Here is a 27,572-nt window from a genome sequence, read left to right as displayed (position 1 = left end):
TTAGGAAGTCCTCATGGCCCAAGGACATTAGAAACCCAGCTAGCCCATCAGCAGTCTCCCAACAGACTGCTGACGAGAATATGGGAAACCGTCAGCAGCTACCTCAAACTTCTGTTGGCGAGGTTGGCATAGAACATGGGTTACCCCAACCCACTAAAGTTGAGTCAACCGCTATTATAATTCCCCCTTCTTCTCAACCCTCTGAGTCGCTGATAGCAGCCAGATCGCAGGTGTTGCTAGAGTCAGCAAATTCTACGGCCGATGATGAGTTGGTGCAACAACACACTGACTCTGAGGCACCCGGTTCCCCTGACCCTTTTAATTTTTCAGTTGAAGAAAGAGTTGGTATTCAGGATGTTGAGAATATGGTGGTGGGGTCTGGTGCTGATGAGGTCTTAAACGAATAAGAAAATGTGCTTACTGAAGGTGCTGGAGATGAATTGGTCGATAATGTCGTGGAAAGTGGTGGTTTTGATGTTGGTGATGATGTTGAGTTTGATGATGAAGAGAGTGATCTTGAGTTGGATGATTTTATGGTTGAAGATTTCCAGCTGGATTTCTCCACCCAGGCTGATGTACTAGTTAGTGATATGGAGGAGGACGCTGATAAGGAAACTGCTGATGATGATAGTGCAGCAGTCACTGAAAATTTTGAAGATGTTGCTGCTGACACTCACACTGAAATTGTTGATATAGCACCACAAGCAGCCACTTCAGAACAAGTAGATGTACAAGCACTGGGCATGCCCTCCTTTGGCATGCCTTATTCGTTCTTTAGTGCTTTCGGATGTACCTCTGGCAAGCCTGCTGATGTTCCATTAACTGCCAAAGAGTTGGGACTTTCCTTCAATACCAACTCCGTTGACAGGCTTGCCAGAATTGAAGAAAACCTAAATGATCTTACCAAGGCTGCTTCTATTGCTATTAAATTGAAAGATGCTGAAGACGATGCCTTGGTGAATACATTAAAAAGCTGGTACCTCATGCAGAAAGAAAACTCTGCTAGCATCGATAAGATCAAAGACAAATCTATCTCCATGGCTGCTGATCAAACTAAGCTGCGCATATTTTCCTCCTCTATTAGAAGAGATCAGCAGGCCATCCGGGGGGTGACTCGATCGATGTGTAGAACTGGTAATGCCACCAGAATGCTTGCAAAGAAGGCATCCTCTACCAGTAAAGCTGCTGCTGCTGAGGTTAAGAAACTTGCTGACCTGGTGTCTCCCCTTATCACCCAGGTTGAGAACAATTCTAAGGCAATCAGTGCCTTGGAAACACAAATGGCCAGTCTTCCTCCTCCTCAAGTCTCGTTCACTGAGGAAGGTCGTAAGTGCCAACAGAAGCTAGAGGCCGAAGTTGGGGAAATCAAGAACTTGCTGACCCAACTTCTCAACAAGAAAGATGCTCCGACAGCAACTGTGGAGGTTGTTATTAATAATACAACCTCCAAGGGGGAGAAAGCTGATGCTGTCATCTTGGATCTTGTCTCTGAAGTAGTAAAAAAAGCAGTGGGTAATATGTTTGAAGAAACTGCTGACAAGGTCCTTGATGAAGATGATAATAATGCTACAGCCACTGAAACAACAAATGAAGAAAGAGCATTAGTGGCTGTAGAAGGAACAAGTCCCCCTGCTGAAGCTGAGGGGGCGACAGGTGCAAATGCTGAGGGGGAGTAGTCATTGGCTATGAGTGATGCTCCTCAGGATCAAAACGTGCTTAATGAAGAAGAGGAAGCAAGTCCTCAAACATTAAAAGCAGGATGGGAAGCCGCTCGCATTCAAGAAATGGAGACGGATAGGATCAGAGAGATGCTCCATATCTTTCATCCTCGCTATGTTGCAAATGCTCAAGTTACTCAGCTAACTGAAGCTGGAAGGCAGCAGCTTGTAGAGGCAAGCATTCTCAGCAGACCATCTTCCTCACTCACTGCTCAAAACGTATCCATCACTTCCCCGGCAGGCAATCAATTTCAGGTGATCGATGTTCTCTCTTTAACTGCCGAGGGAAAAACTCAAGAAGAGGCACTAGAGGAGCTTGACAGGATAAAGTTGAACCAGGAAAATGAAAGGAAAAATCTGCAGTTCATTTCCCAATTGGCCCTCTTCGAGAAGGATCAGATAGATGCTGAACAGAAGATGCTGCTGACCACTGGTGGGCCTCAAGCTCTCTATAGACAAAAACAAGCTGATGTAGAGCAACGATTGAAAGAGAAAAGAGAAAAGTTTGAGAGCGAGAAGGCCAAGTGGATAAAGATCATGAATGATAGAAAAAGGAAGGAAAGAATAACTGTTGTTGAAGTTCACAAAGCAGCTTTGGGAACCAAATCAAATCTGAAGTTTGTAAGGGAAGGGGACACTGCGCCAACAAGAATTGAAGATGTGAAGATCACCAACCTTGGAGCGTCAGAATGGTTTGAAATTTATATGCTGATAAAGAACAAAAAGGCTGCCAGTTATGTACACCTTCAGAAGATGTTGAAAGAATATTTTGATAAAGCTTTGAAGTTTGAAACAAAGTTTAAGGCAGACCTCCCATTGCTGAGAGCTGTCTTTGGGACCCCAGCAGCTGTTACCTTGTCAGCAGGCAAGCGTGTACCTAAAAGGAAACATGCTGAAAGACTCTTGCTTGCTGATCTTCCTCCTATCCCCACTGATGCTGGTCTGAACCTGAAGCTACCTCCTAGAGCCTTCTTTGAAGAAGGAAGAGTTCTTGAACAACCTGTTGGCATCTTCTTCAACAACTTTCAAAATGATGAACTCTTCTTCCGCATTGCTGAAATGGAAAAGGCATCTACGGGATTTCTGATTGGCCTTAGGAAAAGGTTTGTCAAAGTGTTGAGTGCCAGATCGTTCATCAGCATGATAGATGAGAAGCTGACTAAGCCTCATAGAAGAGATGATCCGGTGCTGAGGATAGCCAAGCAAGAAGAAGCTTTTGAAATAGAAGCAACAATGGCCTCAAATGTCTTTAATATTTAATGTATGATGCTTGTAACATTTTTTTTAACGTGAAATAAAGACATTTTTGCATGTGAATGAATTTATGCTTGCAAGTAACAACTTGGATATGTTGCGTGAGTCGAAGCGTTTACTTTTGCAGAATGTTGACATGAAAGATCTCGGTGATACCTCTTATGTCATAAGTATCAAAATACACCAAGATAGGCGTAATGATGTTCAGAGTCTTTCTCAAAAGACTTATATTGAACACATCTTAGAACGCCATAATATACAACACTACACACCTACTATAGATCTATTAGTAAGAGGAGACGTATGTAATTGTTTCCGAAGTCCCATTATTGAGATTAATAAGGAGCAAATGAGAATGATACCTTACTTATATGTAGTTGTGAGCATTATGTACGCTCAGGTCTGTACTCGTTCAGATATCGCTTATATTGCCGGTATGCTTGGGAGTTAACTATCTAATCCCGGATTAGCATATTGGAAAGCGGCTAAAAGATTCTACGATATCTGCAAAGGACCAAAGACTACACATTAAATTATAGAAGATGTGACAACTTAGAAGTAGTGGGATGTTCTAATTCCAATAAGAAATCTACTTCTAGATACATATATTTTTGATTAGCTGGCAAACCTATCTTTTGACGGAGTCATAAGTAGAAACTGATTGCAACGTTTACCATGATGTCTGGACGTTCATAATTTCATGTCATGAGATGTTGTTAACGAACCTAATCAGTGGACTCGAAAATCGTCAACTTTATTTATATACCATTGAAGCTTCACTGTGATAACTCAGCTACCGTAACCTTTTTGAACAGTAACAATTCAATTGGCGCTGAGTTATATCTCGATACAAAGTTTCTGTTTGTACGCGAACGGAACGAGGAAAATATTCTTTGTATCGAGTACATAAGTACACATAATATGCTAGTGGATCCAATAACCGAAGGTCTTCCTCTTAAAATCTTCGTAGGACACGTGTCGTAGATGAGGCTTACTAAAAGACCCATTATGATAGCATGTTGTACTTATTGGTCATTATTATCTTAATAAAAATTTTCCTCTATATTTAGATTTTGTTTGTCTATTAGTTACACTTTGAGCTCATAACAGTGTATAGACATTATTTAACAAAATTTGTCTTAGTCAATTGATCATTGCTTATTAGTTTTAAATTTGAGTCATAGTTTGACTAGTGGGGGTCCTGAGTTGATGTTCTTCTCTACGACTGTACTTATTAACTATGATTTCAATTTAGAACAAAATGAGTATTATCCCGGCCGGACTAATTGAAATACTCATAGATAAATGATCGCTTGGTCAAGTGGTAGAATGTTGGAACCACCTTAAATGTGACCATCACTGATCGTTTATCATTCGTGATATGATAATTGACGATAACTGAAATCCCTATTTCTAGTAACTATACGATGGGCATATTTACTCTTAAAGACATATTATAGGGCTTCCCATTAGATGATTGGAACTACAGGGACTTATGTTGCACATACTAAACACCAGGGACTAAGTTGTAAATGCTCTCATTATAAATAGAGAGTCATGTACAACAATTTTAGTCTAATCTTCCACCATAATAATTTTGTGTGTGCTCTCTCCCTAATTCTAATCCCCATCTAAATACAATCATCTCGTTTTGGGAACCCGACATCAATGACAAACATTATTGCTCTTACAAGGTAGCGCCTTTATTTGTAAGTTGTTTTAGTCTTCTAAAAGAAAAACTCGATATTGTTAGGAGATTTGAGAGTCGTCTATGCCATGCGTTAAGCCAAACTTGGAATTACGTGGCTTTTTTCTACTACTGGATTGCGATTGTTAGGAATTATTTGTTTATTGGACACATACACTATTTAATTCTATTATTTTGGACACTATAAATAATCTTTAATTCTAAATTTCTAATTTTCATTGTGTTACATCCCTTGATACCATATCGCCTACCATCTACGTTTTAATTTCGCACAAAAACCTTAAGGTTTAACTTTACATCCCCAACTTTTAAATTAAAGAAGTCAAACTTCAAAAATTTTAATCTATACCTTTAATTTTAATTTAATAGTTAAAATTAATTGATTCTAACTTTACTTATAAATTTGAATTAAGTTTAGATGATTTTCATCCTTAACTATCAACTATTATCCTAACCAACAATACCTACTAAACATCTGTATCAAATTTTAAAAAGAAAAAAAAATGAATGAATAGCTTAAGTTTGTTGGGGACCACTAGCTTGTCTCTTTTCGTCACATGCACGTCGCCAAATCAACGAGAAGTAAGTTTTTATACTGATATGGGTGTGCCAATGGGATCACTTAAGTGATCGTGCGTCTTGCATTCTCTGTAGAGACTATGTAATACAGTCATGAATTCTTTATAGACATCGTTCCGGTATTCTCCGAGTGACGTCTTAGCAACTCATCTCGATCGAGAGCTCAGCCGAGAACATAAAAATTTAACTAATATTGTTTCTGAAACAATCTAACCATCGCGTGCAAAGGTGTTCATCATACGTCAACAGTTATCTTCGATTGATTTATTTTTAAGTTGATGCACCCATACATCAGAACGTTTCTTGCAGCATATGTTTAATTTGTACTTCTAACATAAATGGTCCAGTCTTTAGCCAATGAGCACCACATATTTAATTTGCTGTAAAATATCTTCCCGTTTATTTGTTGTAATTATTTTTTACTATTATACAAGTATTCTTATAATGATATTGTTCGGTTATCTCTATAAGTTGGGTTGCTGATCCGGTCCTACATTCCAAGTTTCAAAAGTCCCATTCTTCACCTCTTTATTAAAGATTATTCAAAAATGTACCACCACTTGCTCACATAAACGACGTGTCCCTCTTTTGTATATAGTGAACCGCATATAAATGTCAAAATTTAGTACTAAAGTGAATACTACACTGTGAATGCCGGCCATTTGAAATATTCAAGATATTAATCACAGGAATATTCAAAATGAAAAGAAATAAAATCATACAATTAGTCTATACTTCACAAAACGTAACTTGTAATGTCTTTTTACGACTATTTTCTTGTTTCATCCACTTCCGCTTAATTTGAAGTCGAAGTTTTTCACAGCCATGAAGAAGAAATTGAAGTTAAAGGAGCACAAAAACGTGAAAAAGACATAATAGGGTATATGACGGTCTAAATGATCTGAACACATTGTCCAGAATGAAACACATATAACTAAAGATCACATCTAAAATGCATTGAAACAATATGTATAAACTCTACGAAACTAGATGATCTAGTAGAAATTTATGAGAATTGGTATATACTGTATAGAAAGATTAGGAAAATTAGCCAAGGCCTTTACTGCTTTGCCTAGATGCATGGACTTATTAACAAAAGATGTCGGATCCTGGAGCAGATTCTCCTTGTATCGTTCTGATTCAATCTGCAGGCGCCCTTGAATCACTTATACTTAAATTCCAACCGTATTGCACTGCGGATGTTGAACATTATTATAAGAGGGGTCAAATTTTTTCTAAATCTAACATATATATATCTTAAATTTTTGAGAAGGGTAAATAAATATAAATTTTAATTTTCAGTATAAAATATTGAATAATAGCTAATTATATCTCAAAATTCTAGAGGGACCAAAACCCCTTTTGGTGCTACTAATCTTCCGCCACTGATTGCACAAGTTCAAATGAATCATATCCACAATGTGCTTCCTTAATTCAGTCGTGTGATATTGCACTTAAACCCAATACCAATTTGGTTAGGTTAAAATACTTTTGAATCAATAATCCGTGTAATCTAACAAAAACACACAATCGAAATAACGTTTTATTATTTACCATATATATTGATTCCAATCCAAGTCTGTGACATTATCTAAAAATATAATGTATTATAATGCAATAACATGTAAAAGAAACCATAATAAACATACCTTGATCAAATGATTACGCCGCATGCCTAATTAGATATGAGTATTTTCCATTCAAATTTGGTCTTTTGATGGATTTATGCTTACATAAAGTCCAATTACATACTAGCTATGTGCCTAGAAGATGACGACATATAAGAAACAATACCTTTGCATCATTGACTAATACTATCATCGAAACTCAAGAATGTTGATGTTGATACACCAAATGATTGCATTGATAATTCCTCCCCACATATGACGGCCGGTATGTTATTGGTTTGAATCGTAGATGGTATATGCGATGTTCGTATGGTTTCGAGATCCATGGCTACTTCTTTCATTGTTGGTCTACTTTTTCCATTCAGATTCAAGCATCGCATTGCAAGGTTAGCTGCCGAAAGAAGCTCATCTCTAGTACCCTCTCTAATCACCGTTGCATCAAAAGTAGACATAACACGCCCCTCTTTCATAGCTAACATAAAGTACGTAGTGAGACTTCTGTGTTCTCCGAATCTAGTAAGCGAGATCGGCCTTTCTCCAGTTAAAAGTTCAAGCAAAACGACTCCAAAGCTGTAAACGTCACTTTTCTCGGTAAATTGGCTAGACTGGAAATATTCAGGATCCAAGTAGCCGAATGTACCTTTGACTAAGGTAGTCAAATGAGTTTGATCTATTGATACGAACCTTGAAGTTCCAAAATCTGAAACTTTAGCCCTATATTTATCATCCAAAAGTATGTTAGTAGTTTTGATGTCTCTATGATATATTGGAACGGAAGTTGCTGAATGCAAGTATGCAAGTGCCCCCGCAATCTCGGTAGCTATTTGTAATCTCATGTTTAAAGAAACTGGAAACTCCATTGTCTCATTATGAAGATGTTCATACAAAGTACCATTTGGAATGAATTCAGAAACTAGCATAGGAACGTCTGTCTCTAAGCAACATCCCAATAGCTTAACCACATTCCTATGATTGACTTGTGAAAGAATGACGACCTCGTTGATAAACTGCTCTAACTGGCTTTCATCAACTATTTTTGATTTCTTCACCGCCACAATCCTTCCATCCACTAACATACCCTTGTAAACAGTACCTTGGCCTCCTCGACCTAGAATTCTATCCTCATTGAAGTTGTCAGTAGCCTTGTCTAATTCACGTGATGTGAAAAGTATAGTTTTTTCTACTAAAGACGGTTGAGCCTCTTCTTGTTGTTTTAAAAGGAGACCACCATTGCGTTTGAAAAACTTCTTTCTTCGTATTTTGTCTTTTGTTTTTTTTATAAGTCTATACAATCCATAGCTCGATGTAACAAGAAAAACTATACCCATGCTAATGCTAACACCTGAAAATAACAAATATAAAATGACCAAAAGGATCTTGAATTTTAATTATTTTCTTCATAAATTTAGCAAGCATCCACTTAGAATACTAAAATTATTACTTACTTAAACTAATGTTTTGATATCCTGATTCTCTTGTTCATAAAATAGTTGGACAATATAACAAACTTTTCTTCAATATCCACTTATTTATTACTTAAGTAAATAATCTATATGTTTATAATAACGTGCAAGTTTAGTGATTACACATACATATACATACTATATATATACTAAAAACTTATATAAATTTACAAGTTTTTTATACATGAAATATACAAGTTTTTATAACATATAATAAATTCTATCAATTTTTGTTTTAACCCCTTAAAGTTTTTTATCTTTTAAATATTGCCCCATATTAAAGTTTCTGTTTCATTTTTTTGACACTTAATTTTTGCAAGTTATTGATTAATTCTTACGTACGTAGGATAAGAATGAATAATTTGTAAATGTATTAAATAATGGGTCAAACATTATATATGGAGAAATTTAAGGGATTCATTTAATGGATTTATTTAATTAAATTAGCATTTATATTCATATGCTTATTGAAGTACAAAATTACTCCTACCAAAAAAGGTTCACGTAGTTCTCGACATTTTCTTGGTTCTCATTTTATCTTTTTACTCTATATATATATATATAAAGGAAATTTAATTTGAGTACAAGGGGGAAAAAAGTACAAAAGTACACTCCACAACCGTCCGATCAAAGCTTTGGACGGATCAGATCAAGCCTTCCTCCTTCTTCCTCCTTCTCCGGCTACTGCGGCACAACCACCACTACCACCTCCGGCGACATCTTCGGAGGAGGATAGAGGAGGTGTGGCGGTCGCTGAAGAAGAAGGTGGTCGGAGAAGACGGAGAAAGGTTATAATTTTTGTACTTTTTTCCCCCTTGTACTCAAAATAACCATCCCAATATATATAGAGAGTTAATTTCAAAAATCGTCCTTGTGGTTTAACCAAAAAAATCACATTTCATCCTTTAAACTTCAAAATAACACTGATAGTCCTTTATGCGTGGATAATAGTCACGTGTCGTCTTTTAGTCGACCGTATAAAGGACGAAACGTGACCATCACCCGCTAGATTAAAGGACGAAACGTGACCATCATCCGTTAAATTAAATGACGAAATGCGATCATTATCTGCGTATAAAGGACTAGAAGTGTTATTTTGAAGTTTAAAGAATGAAACGTAATTTTTTAAAAACCCACAAGGACGATTTGTGAAATTAACTCTAAATATACATATATATACATATATATAGTCAATACGTGCATTGTACGGGTATTAAGACCTGAATTAAATAATTACATATATATCTCGATTTCTCTAAGTAAATTATTAGACATTTGACTATATATATTAGTTATAAACTATAAGTTAGATTAGAATGTCGTTAGTTTAAAAAAAAATTTAAGTAGTAATTATATTAATAATTATAGAAAAACTTTTATTAATTTATTTTTTTTGTCCCACCAACTATTAAGATTTTTTATGATTTATGATAATTAAATCTTACAAAAGATTTAATTTAAATATATTAACAATTTTTTTATTGTTAAATGATTATTAATAATTAAATTAGTAAATGAGGTTGCTAAAAGGTTAACTAAGCAAGTTTCATATAATAAAGTATTTACTTAACCATTCGAGTCAACAGTTAAATGAAAACAAATCTATGATGTAACAATTTTGTTTTGATTTTATTTACATTCTTTACTTTTAATTACCAGTTTTTTAATGTTTAAAAATTTTAAATTTATAAGTTTTTTTTTATTTGTATTTATTTAATACTTTTTTGTTTTGTAAAACAACGTCATTAACTTCTTTAATACATGACACACGACTAAATTTACTTTATATATTATAATATATGTCAATCAAAGAATATTTTAAAATATATATTTTTTTGAACGCCATTCTATGATACCCCTACTTCTAAATTACATATATGTCTGAAAACCATGACTCTCGAAAAACCTCTATTAATTCACCCTCACAAATATGAAAAATGAGAATTGAACCCCGGTGATCCTACCAATGTCAAAGAACTTATGAATGGGCCACCAGTGCCTTTGGCACTTTTAAAAATATATTGGTAGTTTACATTATTATATATGGTAACTATACTTTAACTAAAATAAGAGGTTTGGAGTAAACTTGACACCCCTAATCCCCCTTCTTATGCCTAACTCTCTCTTCTCATTAATCTAAATCTCTTTTTTTTTTCTAGAATTCTTTTTCTTTTTTGCTTATTATATATATTCAAAACTTTATCATAAGTCTTTTTTTATCAAAACAAATCTTTTTAAATTCTAATGATATATATAATATCCTTAAAACTCTCTTAATAAATTATTATATATACAACCTAAACTTTTATTAATCATTCTCATTCATATTATTATTCTTCTTCTTATCTTTAATAAACAAATCAAGTTCAGTAAATAATTCAACAAAAAATGATACGGTTTTTTTTTATCACTTTAAATTTATGTCTAATATTCGTTTTTGTTTATTATTGATATTGAATTGTTAGGTTACATCTCTTTTAATTTAGTTTGTTGTCAATTATAGTTGAATTATGACTTCTTCTTCTACTACCAAAGAGTTTTTGTTCATGTTCTATTATTTTTCACCTGTTTTGTTATTTATGTTTTAATATTTACCTTTGATATATAAATTTTAAAACTATCCGTACAATTTTGACCTGCCTGAAAACTAGTATATATATATATATATAGTCCTAATACCCGTACGATGTACGGTAGCTATATAGATTTATCATAAAAAAATTCGAATATGTCACATACATGATTCGTGAGTATGAAATAAACAGTGGTTAAAATAAACCGATGATCGAATCTAAATTAGAATAAAGAGTAATGATAAATATAATATATTTTTAGTTAGAGTTTTGGATTTACCTTAAATTTTTTAAACCACATATCAAAATCAAAACTTGCAAGCATAGTGGATAACGACAAATAGCCTCGTGATTTCGGATCGTAAACTCAAAATTTTGAAGTCTTCATATTAATAACTTATAATAAATAATATAAGTAATATGAGTTGAAGAATTGAGAACAAATATAATCAATTTTATTAACAAGAAAAAAAATAGTCAATTTTATGAATAAGGAACAGTTAATCAAATAAGATTATAATGTGTTTTGAATCTATAAGTCAAAAGTTAGAGTTTAATTCTAATTCTAATAAAAAAAATAAATCTATATACGATTAAAAAAGTTAATTTAACAAAATAAATTAATTGAAAGGACACGTGTCGATCAAGGATTACACCACGTGTCATTTCAAAAATATATCAATCATGTTTAAGTTTATTGGCAGATAAGAGATTACGGATAATATATGTACGTACCTAGAATGACACCCAAAGATAACTTCTTGCTTGGTGTATTGCTTGGTGTATAAGGTAGAAATAAAAAAGATTCACCATCATAATGAATACAAGTGAAGTTCGATTTGAAGTCGTAATCACAGGAATACTCGTAATAAATTCCTTTAGCCCTGCAACTTGCGCACTCTTCCTTAACTAAAATCACGAAACAGAAAGTTTTTTCATGTTATAACAAATTAAGGATAGCAATATAGCACGTGTGTAATTAAGCTAGCTAGCTATATTGTACTCGTAGTACTATACATAAATACATACCAGCGCATCCATCTCTTAAATAAACGTTTCCTTCATATTCCGGCAACTGGAGACACGTCTGTAGTAGCACAAAAGTACCATTAGCCATTCGCACACCAGTCGAAGATGTGGAAGAATAACGACTGTCCCCACCGGGATCGCAACAAGTTATCTGTAGGAAGTCAAGGTCTGTAAGATCCCAATCAAGTGTTACCGGAACAAGCCCGCCGTTTGAAAACCTTCCTTGAACATACAAATCTTCATCCACGAAGAATGCAGACCCACATGATGATGAACCTGCTGATCTATCATCATCTGTTTGCAGCTCCACCATATATGACTTTAGGCCATCTGTTTTCATCCACGAAGAACGTGATGCTGAATAATAATAATGGTCAGGAATTCTTGTTTCGCAACAAGTGATACCAAGGCAGTTATTATTTTTCTCTTTTCTTCTTATTTTAACTGCTGATGATGTACTATTATCATAATTACGGCAAACGGTGGAACACCCACTGAGCGGATTCCCATTTTCCCAAAAGACGGTATTGCCACAGCCCTCAAGCACTAGTTTATTCCGTGATTCGGAAAACCGGAAAGGGCTCCTATCAAGATCGACACTACTACTAGTAATATTCAGACCTGGCGGTCGTGGGTACTGGCAATCAGAGACTGATGTTGGCGAATTAACAGTGACTGTCGTATTTAGCAAATTAATGTTCAGGACTTCAAGGCGGTTGAGTGTGGGAGCTGCTAGATATGGTTTCGACGAGTTTAAGCAATTAATAGCGTACCACACGTTGAAAGCACAATTTAAACCGATTCCAAATGGGAACGGGATGCTCACATTTCCACATCTATCACTGCAATCTTGTTTGGCGATATGCGGACTTGCACTTGATGTTACTACTATTGATGATATTAATACTAGGCAAAGAATGTCGAGCAGCAAATCGTAAGCTTTAGATAAGCTCATCATTCTTGTTAACAAACAATTACCAATTAATTAATAGTACTACTACCAGATGAAAATGCAATTTTTATAAATATTATGTGGATCGATCGATGTTTCTATCATATATGTGTGCGTATGTTTTAAATACAAATATCATAACTTAGATGTTTATTTATAGAGGTCACTATTTAATTTTCTCCGAGGAAAAAAAAATGAAAATACTCGGATATTACCAGGAGGAGACCCGAGAGTCGTCTATATATGCCGTGTATATATGATCAGTCCAAACATGGAATTACGACGTGGCATTTGTCACTATATTATATCGGACGTACTATTTACTCCCATTATTTTTGGACACTACTAGCATGGGAACCACGCGTTGTAGTGTATACCATGAAAAACAAGATGCAAATGAAAAAAAAAAGAGAAATATTGAGAGGATTGCATGCGTATGAATTGTTACAAATGAAACGGAGAAAGGTTTGTTAACAATTGATATAGAAAATATGATATTCACATAAGACTCTAAAACTTATACAACCTTTGATACAGAAATAAAAGACTACATTGTGAAAGTGGTTAACTAGCCTATTGATTTTTATTTATGTTTTTGTGATAATTTTACAAAAAAATAAGCCACTATTAATACAAGAGTTTATGAAGGCTATTTTTTAAATGATGATTAATTCTGATCTTGATTGTTGACTTTAACCGTTAACCTTGTCTTTGACTGCTTTCATTCTTGTTAACAAGTTTTTTATGAAGAGTATTATAGACATTTCTCTCCATATAACTTTTAACAATAGAGTTCTTCTTTTTACTTTCATTGTGTATACAACATACATGTACTTAAGCACTTGACATATATATTGGTTTTATATTTATTTATCTTATGGCTTATGGTTGTAAAGCTTTTCCAAAGTAAATGAGTTTTAGAATGGTTTTATCAAGCGGTCAATATAAATACGGAAAATAATAAATCCTTCTAATTAAATATTCTCATATAAAGTAAACTGGGTTTAAGTATTAAGAATTTGATAAGTTTAAAATACCCCTCAATTTACTACATCTTTCTATACCTGATGACTTGGAATCAGTCAAATTCAAACAGTCAAAAGTCAAAGTCAAACAGTCAAACAGTCAACAGTCAAAGTATTCAAAGTTTTCCATAGTTATCTTACAAATTCATGTATAAATACCATCTCAAATGTAATGAAAAATCATAATAAAATTCATATTCATATTCATATTTTCTATCTCTTTAATCTCTCTAATAGTTAATATATGTTAACCAAATTGACACACAGACTAAATCACAACCCCTCTTTCTCGTCGGATTCATCGCCACCAACCACCGCCACCGGATTCATCACCATCAACAAGGAATTTTCTTTCTGTAATAAAGTATTACATTTCCTTTGTTTGAAGTCGATATATTATGGTAATTTTTATGGAGTAACACAAGTGTTTGCTTTGTAACAATGGTCGTCGCATCCCTCACAAAGTTGGTAATTTTGATTGACTTATGTTTACATAAAGTCGAATTACATGCTATGTACATATTTCACAATATACAATAGATCTATGTACGTAAAGTCCAAATACATACTATGCATCTATATAATAATATATAATAATTAAAACCTTTTACATCATTAACTGATTGACGTTATCATAGTATCATCAAAACTTGTTGATGTTGATACACCATTTGGTTCCAGTGATAATTCCTCCCCATATATCATGGGTATGATGTTGGTTTGAATTGTAGATTGAATGCATGAAGTTCGTATGGTTTCCAATTCCATAGCTACTTCTTTCATTGTTGGCCTGTTTATTCCATTTGGATCGAGGCATCGCATTGTAAGGTTAGCTGTCGTAAGAAGTTCATCCCTAGTACCCCCTCTAATCACCGCCGCATCAAAAAATAGACATAACACGCCCTTGTTCCATAGCCAGCATGAAATACATAACTAGACTTTTGTGTTCTCCAAATCTAGTTAACGAAATTGGCCTTTCTCCCGTTAAAAGTTCAACCAAAACAACTCCAAAGCTATAAACGTCACTCTTGTCAGTAAATTGGCTAGATCGGAAATATTCTGGATCTAGGTAGCCAAACGTACCTTTAACTAAGGTTGTCAGATGAGTTTGATCTATTGATACAAACCTTGAAGTTCCAAAATCTGAAACTTTGGCCCTATATTTATCATCTAAAAGTATATTAGTGGTTTTGATGTCCCTGTGGTATATTGGAATAGAAGTTGCTGAATGCAAGTAAGCAAGTGCCCCTGCAACATCGACAGCTATTTGTAATCTCATGTTTAAAGAAATTGGAAACTCAAGAATCTCGTCATGAAGATGTTTGTACAAGGTACCATTCGGAATGAACTCAGAAACTAGAAGAGGAACATCTGTCTCTAAGCAACATCCTAGTAGCTTAACCACATTCCTATGATTTACTTGTGAAAGAATGACGACCTCATTGATGAACTCCTCTAATTGGCTTTCATCAACTATTTTTGATTTCTTCACCGCCACAATCCTTCCATCAACTAACATACCTTTAAAAACTGTACCTTGGCCTCGTTTGCCAAGAATTCTATCCTCATTGAAGTTGTTAGTAGCCTTCTCTAATTCATGTGATGTGAAAAGTATAGTTTTATCAACAATAGATGGATGAGATTCTTCTTGTTGCTTTAGAAGCAAACCACCATTGCGTTTGAAAAACCTCTTTCTTCGTCTTTTGTCCTTTGTTTTTTTGATTAGTTTGTACAATGCATAGCAAGTTATGAAAAGAAAAACTACACCCATGCTAATACTAACACCTGAAGCAAAATAGATTAAAAATTTAGAATAAGATTGAGTCACAACTTTCTTTTTTTCATCATTTTAGCAACTATCAACCTAAAACATATTTCTCTCTAAATTAATGGTAGAAACTTTGTTTAATTGCTTACACATGTTCATATGACTATATAATTATTCACAAATGTTTATATTATTATCTATATACATTTGATTACCACCGATATTATAAAAATATTTATTTATAAAATATTTGTATACATATGATCGACTTATATACTCATAACATTATTCATATACATGTGATCATAAAATCTATATATGACTTCACACAATTATATAACGGATTATAATCTATTTCTATACTCAATTGTAAAATCCAAAATTCACCTAAATAACTTAAAACCCAATTAAAAAATGATGATCTAGTAAAAAATAATCAGTAATTGAGTTTGATTTTGAAAGTACTATAATTTTTGGCTTCCTATAATAACTTTTCAATATATATATATCTATACTACCTAAAAAAAATTAGGAGTTTGCTAAATACAGCCCTTAGGGCTGTGTTTAAGGTGTATAAATTGTTTGTACATTTACCATGAAAATCAGGGGGCGGACTTTTAACATGGAAGGTAAGGGCTGTATTTAGTATTTTCCAAAAATTTATAGGCTAAAAATTACAGGAGAAAAAATCTATTATGCCCTCAACGTAACAAACGCCCCATCTTCTACTACGATGATTTAGTCAAAGAATTAATACACGTCCCAAATTAGTGCACATAGTCAAACTAATTATTTAATACACGTCCCAAATTTAGTCAAAGAATTAATACTAATTGTTTATATTTATTAATAAGTAATATAGATTAGTATTCCAACTTATGGTAACTATTAATACTAATTATCTATTAATAGGTAGTATAGATTAGTATTCCCAGTATTGATTTATTGTTATCATGACATCAATTACATAATTTCAAACATTCAAAAATCCTATCAAACATAAAATAAACGACCGAATACATTAAGTTTTACTATGATTCATAGTTATGGTAACTATTGATTCATACGCTAAGTTTGACTATTGTTTTTTTAACTATCTCATAGTTGTTTCGTTTCGATTAACTAATGTGAATTTTGATTTGTTTTTCCAGTGAAATTATTCGTCCACATTGTGTTGAGCTGAGTTGGTCATGTTACTGAAACAAGGATCTGGTTTCTAAATGAGTTTTCTAATACATATTTAATTTTACATCTAAATTGCAGATTGCGTACATATATTTGTTGGAGATTTTTTAATTCTTACTATTTTTATATTAACACTGGCCGTTGTTGCATCTGCATTATCCATCGTATGCTATTCTTTAATTGATTGTCCACGCTTATTTTTATTTGTTAATCACGACATAACTCGGCTTTACCATGGTATCCTGCCGCAACGCGCGGGTACCATGCTAGTATACATACATATATATAGAGAAAAGTTAAATTAGGGACTCCTTATTTTAGGGACCATTAGGGACGCTTCTCAATCATTCATTTTTCATCATCTCTGACCACCACCACCACCACCATTATCTTTGACAACCACCATGATCCTCCGGTGACGGTGATCAGCGCCACCATGACTTACACATGTGTAAGTACAACTTATATTATACTTACACGTGTAAGTTATACAACCACCACCATCTCCGATCACCACCATGATCCTCCGGCGACGGCGACAAGTCTATCCCATACTTCCTTTGAAGAGGGATACTTGATGACCAGTCTCATGATTTAAGTAGGAAGAGTAACTATAATCATGTTTTTAAGTCTAGCATCAAGATTTACCAGCTTTCTTTCTTCATCTGTCCATTGGACCTCTGGTTTAACCAGGTCAGTGACTATTTCAGGAGCTTCAGGTGTAGCTCCTGGAGTCCTTTGGACATACATCGGTACGTATGGACCTTCAGTTAATATGGTTATTAAATAGGGTTCCACACAAACGATGTGTAGAAGCATTCTCTCCTTCCAAGACCCAAAATCTTTGGGCTCGAATTTAGGAGGTGTCGACATGTAGCCAAAGTCACGTGTGTTCACAAGGCTGGGAACAGAAGACATGGTTCTTGTTAAAAAGAAATTTAAGAGGAATTAAAGAACAGAAATTTTAAATATAAACAAAAGAAGGCAAACAGATCTTGTTCCAATGATTTAGGAATGGTGGCTCTGATACCACTTGATGGTCCACGAATGCACAACTTATGTTTTAATTAAGCATACAAGAAAGAAAGTAAGCAAGCTAGTAAATAACAAGAACAATGTAAAGTTCAATTGCAATACATCAATGCAAGGATAATCATATGTATCATTGATTAAACGATGAATACATGGTTGATCTTACACTTGACTTACAAGAATACAAAAGAACTAAGATAATTGCTAAGTCTAGACAGACAAGAAAAACTTAGGCAATTACAAGTGACACACACACTTTTAAGATGGCAAGACGCACTTCATACAATGTGGCTGTGTTGCTTTATATAGGGGAAGACTTGGGGCAACACAGCCTGCTTTGATTGTGACTTGATGGTGGTTGTCGATTTCCAATTGGCTCATGGTACTTGAATCATGTGCCCATTGTCTTCTATACCAAATCGGGTAAGAGAGAGAGAGAGAGAGAGAACCCTTGCTTTGGTCCCAACATGTACATTTGCCATTCAGGGCAAATTACAGTTGGTTACCCACCACGTGACCTTTTTGTCTTCATGTAGTTTGAATATTTCCCGCCATGACAAACTTAGGTCAGCATGCATCCCGCTGAAGACGTCTCTTCATCTGCTGACGAATTGTTAAGAGACTTGCTGTAACAACCCTCAATCTCAAATTATGACTACTTACTTATATTTATCTAGGTTTCGATCCCTAGAGGTTCATTAAGAGAAATTGCCTCCTAGATATTCAAGCATAGTGATAATTGCCCCCTAGTGCAGTGAAATGCCTTAGAAATGCCCTAAATAATAACTATAATCATTCAATACGATCTCAAACTATAAATTAGTTCTAATCAAACTTGGTGAAATGTCAATGAACCAAAATTTTATTTCAAGAAGTTGAGTTACATAAATAATTGTACAAGACTCACAAGTTGTGATAACAACCAAAAATCTCTATAAATGTCCAACAATTCAAACACCAAGTAAATTCAAGTATATTTGAACACATAACTATAATGACCATCTTAAAAATATATTTATAGAACTATGATGTACATAAAAGTGCTTAAATAATAATAATATATATATCTAATGTAAATACACATTTATAAATAATGAGATAAGTAATAAAATTAAAACACAAAAAAAAACTATATATATTTACATACATCTATATATATATACACACCGTATACACACATATATGTACATAAACCATGTCTTAGAAACACTACATAACTAGTAAATATTTATACAAGAACATATGCATACACTTATATCCTTGCAAGAACGAATATATGCACCCAATACAAATACATACATAGACATACACATATATGCATATTGGCATGAGTGTAAGACTTTTATATAATTGTTCCTTACAAAATTTGTAATTTTTCTTGCAAAAATTCAGCCATGTGCACTCCACCAATCACAATTTAACTAGCCACATGATACCCTTAAACTCCCAAGGTTAACTTAACATACCATCACACCCCACACTTCACACATCCCTTTTTATTTTACACACAAACCAATATTTTCTCTCATTTCTCTCAAATTTTCTGCACTTCCTCCTCTTTTCTTCCTCTCCATTTTGGCTCAAATAATCAACAAAAAGACAAGGAAAAATCATATTAAACTTTAATAATAAAAAGGGTTTTTGAAAGGCTTAAACAAGGGTTGATTCAAGTAAGATTTAAGGGTTATTTCAAGCTTGGAATAAGGGTTGTTTAGAGCTTATAGGGCCACGAAATTTCTGCCCAAAATCACCTTCAAATCCGAGTTCATCAAGGGTATAAATCTTCATCTCTTTGTTTAATCTATCTTGTTTTTGTTTATACTAAAAGATCTTTATCAAAAATTAAGTTTTTCTTTGATTTTCTTCTTCAAAATACACTTAATGAGGGCATATTGATAGAATCTTTCCTTTCATGCCATTGCATGTCAAGATCTAGAGAAAAGATTCAAGGATTCAACTCATATAAGACCCAAAAGTGATGGTTCATGAGAAAGCTTTCAAACTAATTGATAGACCTATATAAAAATCGATTTGTGATGATATAAATGGAACATATATTCTGTGATTTTCATAAATAAACTTATTTTTATGTTGTATGAAAGATTTGCCAAGAGATTTGTTCATAAAATGGTTAGATGGTCACATGCAATCACATTTTTGGATGATATTTGCAAGAACTAAGTTTATTGATTTTGTTGGGTAAAAGTTCAAGTATGAATGATATGTGTTGATCTTGAAATTAGTTGAAATCTGTATATTTGATGTGGAGGAACACAAAATAAAGTAATAATCTTGTTAGTGGTAATTTAAGGCTAAAACAAGCAACAAACACTATTGGTGAGTTGATATAATCAAGAAGAATTCTGACAGAAATAATCTTTTCACTTGGGACGAATAAACTGAGCATTTCCAGACATTTTCAAACAAAACTTTCAAAATAAAAGTTGTAGATAAATGAGTTAAGATTAACCTCCAACAGGAATTACTCAAAAATACTGAACAGAACGAAAGATATGATTTTTCTACTGAAACTGGTCAAACTGTTATTTTGTCTGAATATTTTGTAAACTTTAACAATTTTTATCTCCTAATCCATAAGGTTCCAGGAGGTTATACTTGGTGGAAATTAAATTCAATGTGTCTTGAAGTTAAAATAAAATCATGGGATTTTTCTAACAATCAGAACATCAAGAACTTTTATAAAACTTCTGATGTCGCAAGCAGTGCCCATTCGGGACAGTTTGTGTTTGGGTAATTTTTACGGACACCAAACATCATCTAAAAATTCACCAAAAATTCACAAAAATACTAGATACATATAAGTCACTGTGTAAAAATCATGAAGGTCCAAATAATTCGTCTTGACCCCAACATAGTAGCTAACATTTCTTAAAAATAAAGTATAAAACAGAAAATTTGTAAGTAATCTTATAAATGGCATAATGGGCTATGTAATAAACTAAGAACCATAATGGGCTAACCCGGCCCAAATAATGAACCCATAAGGAACACAAATCAGTAGGCCCACTTGGCCCAATAAGCCTTATAGCCCAATAACCACTATGACCCATTATGCACCTAACCCAAATAAGGTAAAGCCCAATAACTAATGTAAGCCCAAAACATTTAAAAGCCCATGACAGCTAAGGCCCAATTGATAATGGCCCATAACATTTAAACGAATTTCATGAGATAAGTGTAATCAAAATAAAACAAAATAATTTAGTGAGATTGACATAAGTAATTATGTTAACCAAGCTATATATTGATATCACAAATGTTAATTCACGCTAAAATCGATTACACAACAAATGATGAATAAGAATAACACAACTTAATATGACATTTCTATATGATAACCTAATATATCAAGTAAAACCACAAATGAAGCCAAGGTGCCAAAAATCTAACAACTTATAACTACATATGTAATGAAAGTAACCTTTTACACCATCAATCTCTACAACCAAAATGATGCGAGTGTTACCAATATACTTGGACCCCATAATTGATAGCAACATAATGAAAATGGCATTTCTAAGTGATGGCTTAAGATAGGAACTTATGTATATTAGTCCCATCGTAGGGATAGTCTTGGCTTGAAATATGATGGAGGAACATAATGGATATATGGTCAAGGAAGCTATAGATGGGAAGTACCCATTTTGGATAGATGAGTATAATATGCGGCATATCAAGGTGAGTCATAGCCCCTTTCAAACTCTTTTATGTGTTTTACTTTCGGGGTGAAAAGCATGATAAATGAAACTACTTTCTATATATGCAATGTTTCTTGAAAGAGGGTTTGTTATATGAAATGATTCTTGATGTATGAGTATGAAATAAAATTGTTTCGTATGTCCATGATAATAAAGGATTTATGTGATGAGCTTGAGTTCTGTCAAACCGCGGCGTTCGGTACACTACTATTTACTCCGAAAGTGGAGGCCTGTAGTTAGTTAGTTGCGCAACTAGGTTTCGTCCGCCCACCCAAAGCGTACCGTTGGAAGGTTGGTTGCCTTCGTGACAACCTCCACTTCTAGTCTGGCCCCCGGGTGTTCTAACTACCTTAAGATAATCGTGCGTCTCCATGGCACGACCCATTATCAATATTGTAATTATTATTACGGCACTTGATTGACAGCTTGTGCTATGAATTGAATTATTGGATTGTAATCGGACTTGAATAAAATGGTAGTAGTAGTGGCTCAAGCATTTACTCATCAAAATTATGTAAATTATGCCTTTGTGGCTAAATGAAATTTGATATTGAATTATGCCCTTGTGGCTAAGTGAAAGGGATATTAATACTGTTGATAATTGGAAATTGTTTGGACATACGGATTGGGTATCGTCCCTCATGTGATATCTTGAAAGACGTTGAAATTGGTGATATTGAAATAATTTTGGTAACCGAATGATTTTGGTGTGATATACGATTAATCAATTTATATACTTTTTCTCTCATGATGATTTGACAAATGAGAACCTGAAAGTTTACTATAGATTCTCCAAGTCTTGATATGACATTATGGTATTTGGAAACTTGATAACATGATATGAAAACTTTGTCGATCATATGGTTTGGATATTTCGAAATGTAATAGTAATCAGTTTTTCTAAGTATTAAAACGGTGATGTACAAGATTTATATAAAAACCTATGCACTCACCAACTACGTTTTCGTAGTTGACACTTTTTCTTCATGCTTTTCAGGAAATAAGCTTAAGCATTGAGGATTTATATGCTTCATGAATATTTGCATTGCCCTTTGGAGTCAAAGATCAAACCTTGTGATAGGCAATGGAATCCGCCTTGATCATTGTAGTATACTACTTCATGTGCTTGTTATTTGTTTCGTGAACTTAATATTCAAGTACGGTGGACGCATTTGTACTTGGAAATTGGTTCACATGCGTGTACATTTGTAAATTCTTTTATCAAATAAAACTATGGTGAATGTTATTTATAATCCTTTGTTTTGAATACTCGACTTTCTGTACATCTCATCATTCCGCCTTAGTTGGGGTGTTACAGAAAATGGTATCAAGAGCCAAGGTTATAGAGAACATTGGGGTTCCTACGGGAATTTCAAAACTATAGCCACTTTTCAAAACGATTTTTATAGTCGAGTCGAGCATGAGGTTAAGTGGATTAGTTTGAGCTTTAAATGGTAGGACCCTAATTAAACATAGAGTCATGAATCTATGTTTAATTATGAGAGAACCATGTAAAACTCAAACGACCACTTGGACCTATGTTCAAAAGGATTCCTTTTCAAAAAAAATAATAAATAAATAAAAGAGATCTTTATTAAATCCGTTTTTATGAGCGTACGTGTTGCATTTAGACATTCGCCTAAGCACATATAAGGATTTGAGACTTGCTTTAGTTAAGGATTATGCTAGCTTGGTAGGATTCCTCTCCTTGCACATTAGAAGTGAAACGAATCTAAGATTGAAATATTATTTGTTGATACATGCTACTCTATGCTATAACGTGCAAACTTGGGCATGATTGATTTGATTGCAATATGAAAGTTATAAGGTACAATGTGAAAGTTGTAATGTGCAATGTGAAAGCTTGTATTGTCTATGTGAAAGTTTAAGGTGCAATGTGAAAATTTGTGAGAAATGCATGCGTAAAAGATTTATGAATTATGATGTCGAACTTTAAGTAGCATATGCACTATAAAATAATGTGATTATCATGAAGCATGAATTTACTTCGAATATGACTTGTTTAAGTTATCGGGTGATGTGACTGATTTTCTAAGAATGAACTGAAAGGGGATATAGGTATGACAAGTAATATGAAATTCTATAGCCGATATGGATATAAGAGCTTTTACTCTCTAAGTTTGGACTATCTGAAATATGGATATAAGAGCCCTTACTCTCTAAGTTTGAGCTATTGAAATTAGCGTGTGAATATTGCGATGATTATGTAGTCATGCCTTACTATTGACATACTTATTGCACCCTAAGGTTGAGCTATATAAGGGCTAGTGCGTAGATGATGTAATGACTATATAGTTGTGCCTAATTATGAGATAGTTATGATGCTCTAAGATGTGACTATTGAGAACTAGTAATCGCTTGATATGACGATAATATAGTTAGTCCTTACTATCAAGATAGATAGTGTATGTTGAGATTCGATCGCTTGAGAACTAGTTATTGCCCTGGGGAAATTCATTATAAACTAGAAATTTTCTAAGTATGAAAGTTGTCATCAAGTACCCCTCCGATATTCATTCACTCATGCTTTTTGAAACTATTCAATATCCTTTTCTTATGACACCGCTATTCATTATTTACATACGACGACGCAATATCACCTATAAAGCATCCTCTCACGAGCGTTTGACGATATACTCTAAGGATTATAGTCCCAAGATATGACGCGACTTGAAGATATCTACACACAGCCTTTTATGCGATCTGAGATGGCGCAAAACATACGGGGAATGTCAAACTAAGTCGGAGATTTACAAATGGTGAGCGGCACTAAGGCCTTATCACGATACAACGTCACCAGTCGAACACGTAGCCATACATTCTAGATGACACACTGTGAGGAATGTAACCTCGAAATTTGGTGCAATATTTCTATTTTAACACGTATACGCGAACATCTATCTATATTATTTAAGTCAGTGCGGCGTATATTGACGTCATTAAAAGTTGGAGTCCAATGGGCAACGTAACACATAGAAGTGATTTCTTTAACTCGCGCAAGGAGTCTGATTCGAGCCTTAATGAATCTTTTGTTTTATATTTCCTACTTGATTCATTCGAAACCAAATTCTATATCCTTGATATTCTAATGATTCAATGTAATGATCACCACCGCTTTCTTCAAAAGTTAGTAACCTAACAACGTACAACTCACTCACGCCACACTCGGCAATGACGAAATCAAGTAAGTAGTACTCCGCTCTCGCTGCGACATCAAGAGATGCGAATGACGTTTAGTCTTCAGTTGTCCAAAAGCGAAATGCTTGGGATAAATATATAGCATAGAAAATGCTATTGGATCATGTACATAACATAGGTTGTGGAAGATATGTTGTATGTCAATCAAAGTACAAAGAAGCAAATTTTTACAAGCGATGTTAAGGCATTCCGTCTAACTCACCTAAAGATATTAATCTGGGTTGACGTCTTATTCTCGCTACGAACTCTTACTCCTCACTTCCACGTTGAAGCTAGCCAAGTGAATTTTGACAAACTCGAGGACCAAAAATGATGGAAGCATGGTCCTTCTTCTTTTCCAAAGATTTACGATTCCCTTAATCCACGGATGACTCGACACAACACATGAAGTGGTGAGACCAAATAACTAACACCACCCACTCGCAACGACGTTAAGAGAAGGACTCACTCGATACAAGGAAGTTCAAGAAACTGGCGAGTCGGAGAATATAGTATAGGAGATACTATAAACTAGTATACCCAATGGAAGCGATGCCTTGGATATGGTCTATGTGAGCGAGTGTAGAGACAATTGAACCGAGGCCTCAAAGTGATGAAGGAATTAAAGGTCCTTTTATCCATGTAAAATGGAGCTCGACGGAAATTAGAAGAAATTCCAAGGTTACGTTGGAGCGAAGATGGAAAATTAAGGAGGATAAGAAGTAATATAAAACCTATGTGACCCCCGCGATTTGATAAAGGACTAGAATAGACAAGTAAGATTACGAAATCTAGCGAATTGAAGTCGTCTAGAAGGATGAGAAAATTTAGCGAATTGAAGATTGACAAGATGTAATGGTGATTCAAGGAACCTAGCTAAGAAGGTGGCTAATGAGCTTGCTTAGAGGAGAAAACGAGATGATACGAAAAGCAAGAATCCCTTACATTTTTCTAGGAGAAAAATGTTAAGGGGGTAATCGCAACAAGGAAGATATTCGAACAAGGAGAATGAAGCACAAGACTATACTTTATCGTTCAATAAGAGCTATTTACTACCATCATTGAAGCTGTGTGAAGTAGAAAGTAAAGTAAAGGAAGGCGATCTAACCCACACGATAAAGTGAAGGTATTGACGTTATCTATAAGGGTAGTTCTGTCGGTGTTCATCTTTATGGCGCTCCATGCATATACTTTAAATACCTATTGGAAGCCTTCATTGAGAGACAAACTACTAGTAGAACATATCAACTAAGCTGAGGGGAAGCGGTATACGCCCAACACCCAATGGAGGTAGTTTGCTAAAGAAGGGGAGTATGGTCGATAAGTGGAGGAAACATGAGTGATGGATATTCCCTCAAGGTCAACGGTCGTTTGGAGGTAATCTAAATAAGATGAACTTGGGCATGAAAAATTTTAGAAACATGGTGAACATCAAGAACCATCGACCCATGAAGTAGTGCGCCCAAGAGAAGTGAAAAGGAAAACGACATGAAATCGCTAAGTTAGTAGTCAGAGTAAATTAGGAATACAACGTTAGAAGTTAAGGCACATACCACCACCGATTAAGGAAGTTGGTCGTTGAATTAACTTTTAAGAAACTACAAACTCCGGAAAGGGCTATTTACGAAACACTGGAACGAAAGCGTGATAATGATAACATACATTTGTGATGAGTTAGGATCCAAGGATCCCTATCACTATGATCTCGCAAGTACCCTGAGATAAACTCCAAGGACTATCGACTGGCGTGTGTCAACCATAGTAACAATTATCTAGTAAGAGATGGATCCAAGTGGCAAACGGTAAGGAGTATGGTTATCCATAAGAACACGAAGGGAAATGGAGAAAACTAGATGGTTGAGAGAAGAAGAGGCATGAAGCTTCACCTAAATTATGTTACATCGCGATTCCTACAAGCATTAGGCTAGTGTACTTGAAAAGAAGCTTAGCTTAGAAAACTAAAGGTAGATATGAGGCTTTAGAGAGCAAGGTCATTGGAATTTGTGTAGGCCTGAAGGGACCTAAGAAAAATTGTCCTTGAGAAGGGATCCATACTAATAAGGTTTGAAGTGTTCGTCTTACCAGATGGTGAGGATTTGATATGATTAGTTTAAGCATAAGGATTATGTAAACTCTGCCGTGAGGATTGCATAGGAATAGAGTAGAAATGGAAGAGGTTATATGTGTAATGTAAAAAGGAGTTTAGTCGGAAATATGTCATGGATGGTAGTCATCTACAATAAAAGGGAGAAGTAAAGGTACCATGAAACGATTTAAAAGCAATATCGGCAAGAGCAAGAGAAATTATTAACGATGTGCCTTAGCGAAATAACAGAAAAAGGTGACTTTGGGAAATAAAGGGGAAAATTGAAAGAACAAAGGTGAGTATGAGGAACAAGATGGAACTATCATCATACATTACATGACCGATTCTCTTGCACCATGAGGCAATAAAGTCGAACTAAAAACCTAGAATGAGGTATTATGGAGATGTACCCTTGCAAATTTTAATACAACTCGGCATCCGGATTAGCATCACCCTTGTAAGGGGGTAATCCCTAAACAAGTGATTAGTCACAAACAAAGTCAATATTTTCTAGTAGCGGAAGGTGTCCAACATCAACCAAAGAAAGATAAAAGTAGGCGAGGAGCCAGTGGAGGATTACCTTATTTGGGACAAACAAACGATAAAGGAAAGTATACAAAGTGACAATGGGAAATGAGTAGCCACCAACGATCGA

The 27,572-nt window shown here is 34.4% G+C and overlaps 2 protein-coding genes and 1 pseudogene across 2 annotated transcripts; all 3 read right to left on the bottom strand.

Moving 5' to 3' along the window:
- Positions 1–6,223: 6,223 nt before the first annotated feature.
- On the bottom strand, positions 6,224–11,679 carry LOC122609563 (wall-associated receptor kinase-like 2). The gene is made up of 3 exons (XM_043782590.1): positions 11,659–11,679; positions 7,054–8,229; positions 6,224–6,452 (listed from the first exon to the last, which is right to left on the bottom strand). The coding sequence occupies exon 2, from the start codon at positions 8,213–8,215 to the stop codon at positions 7,061–7,063; it is 1,155 nt and encodes a 384-aa protein (XP_043638525.1). The 5' UTR covers positions 8,216–8,229; positions 11,659–11,679; the 3' UTR covers positions 6,224–6,452; positions 7,054–7,060.
- Positions 11,680–11,911: 232 nt separating this feature from the next.
- On the bottom strand, positions 11,912–12,910 carry LOC122609372 (wall-associated receptor kinase-like 8). Its single transcript, XM_043782420.1, has one exon. The coding sequence runs from the start codon at positions 12,908–12,910 to the stop codon at positions 11,912–11,914; it is 999 nt and encodes a 332-aa protein (XP_043638355.1).
- Positions 12,911–14,544: 1,634 nt separating this feature from the next.
- Positions 14,545–19,488, bottom strand: LOC122609371 (annotated as a pseudogene).
- Between the last annotated feature and the right edge of the window lie 8,084 nt (positions 19,489–27,572).

Source organism: Erigeron canadensis, chromosome 7 (genome assembly GCF_010389155.1).
Source record: "Erigeron canadensis isolate Cc75 chromosome 7, C_canadensis_v1, whole genome shotgun sequence".
NCBI classification, from domain to species: domain Eukaryota; kingdom Viridiplantae; phylum Streptophyta; class Magnoliopsida; order Asterales; family Asteraceae; genus Erigeron; species Erigeron canadensis.
This window is presented reverse-complemented; position numbering and strand designations above follow the sequence as displayed.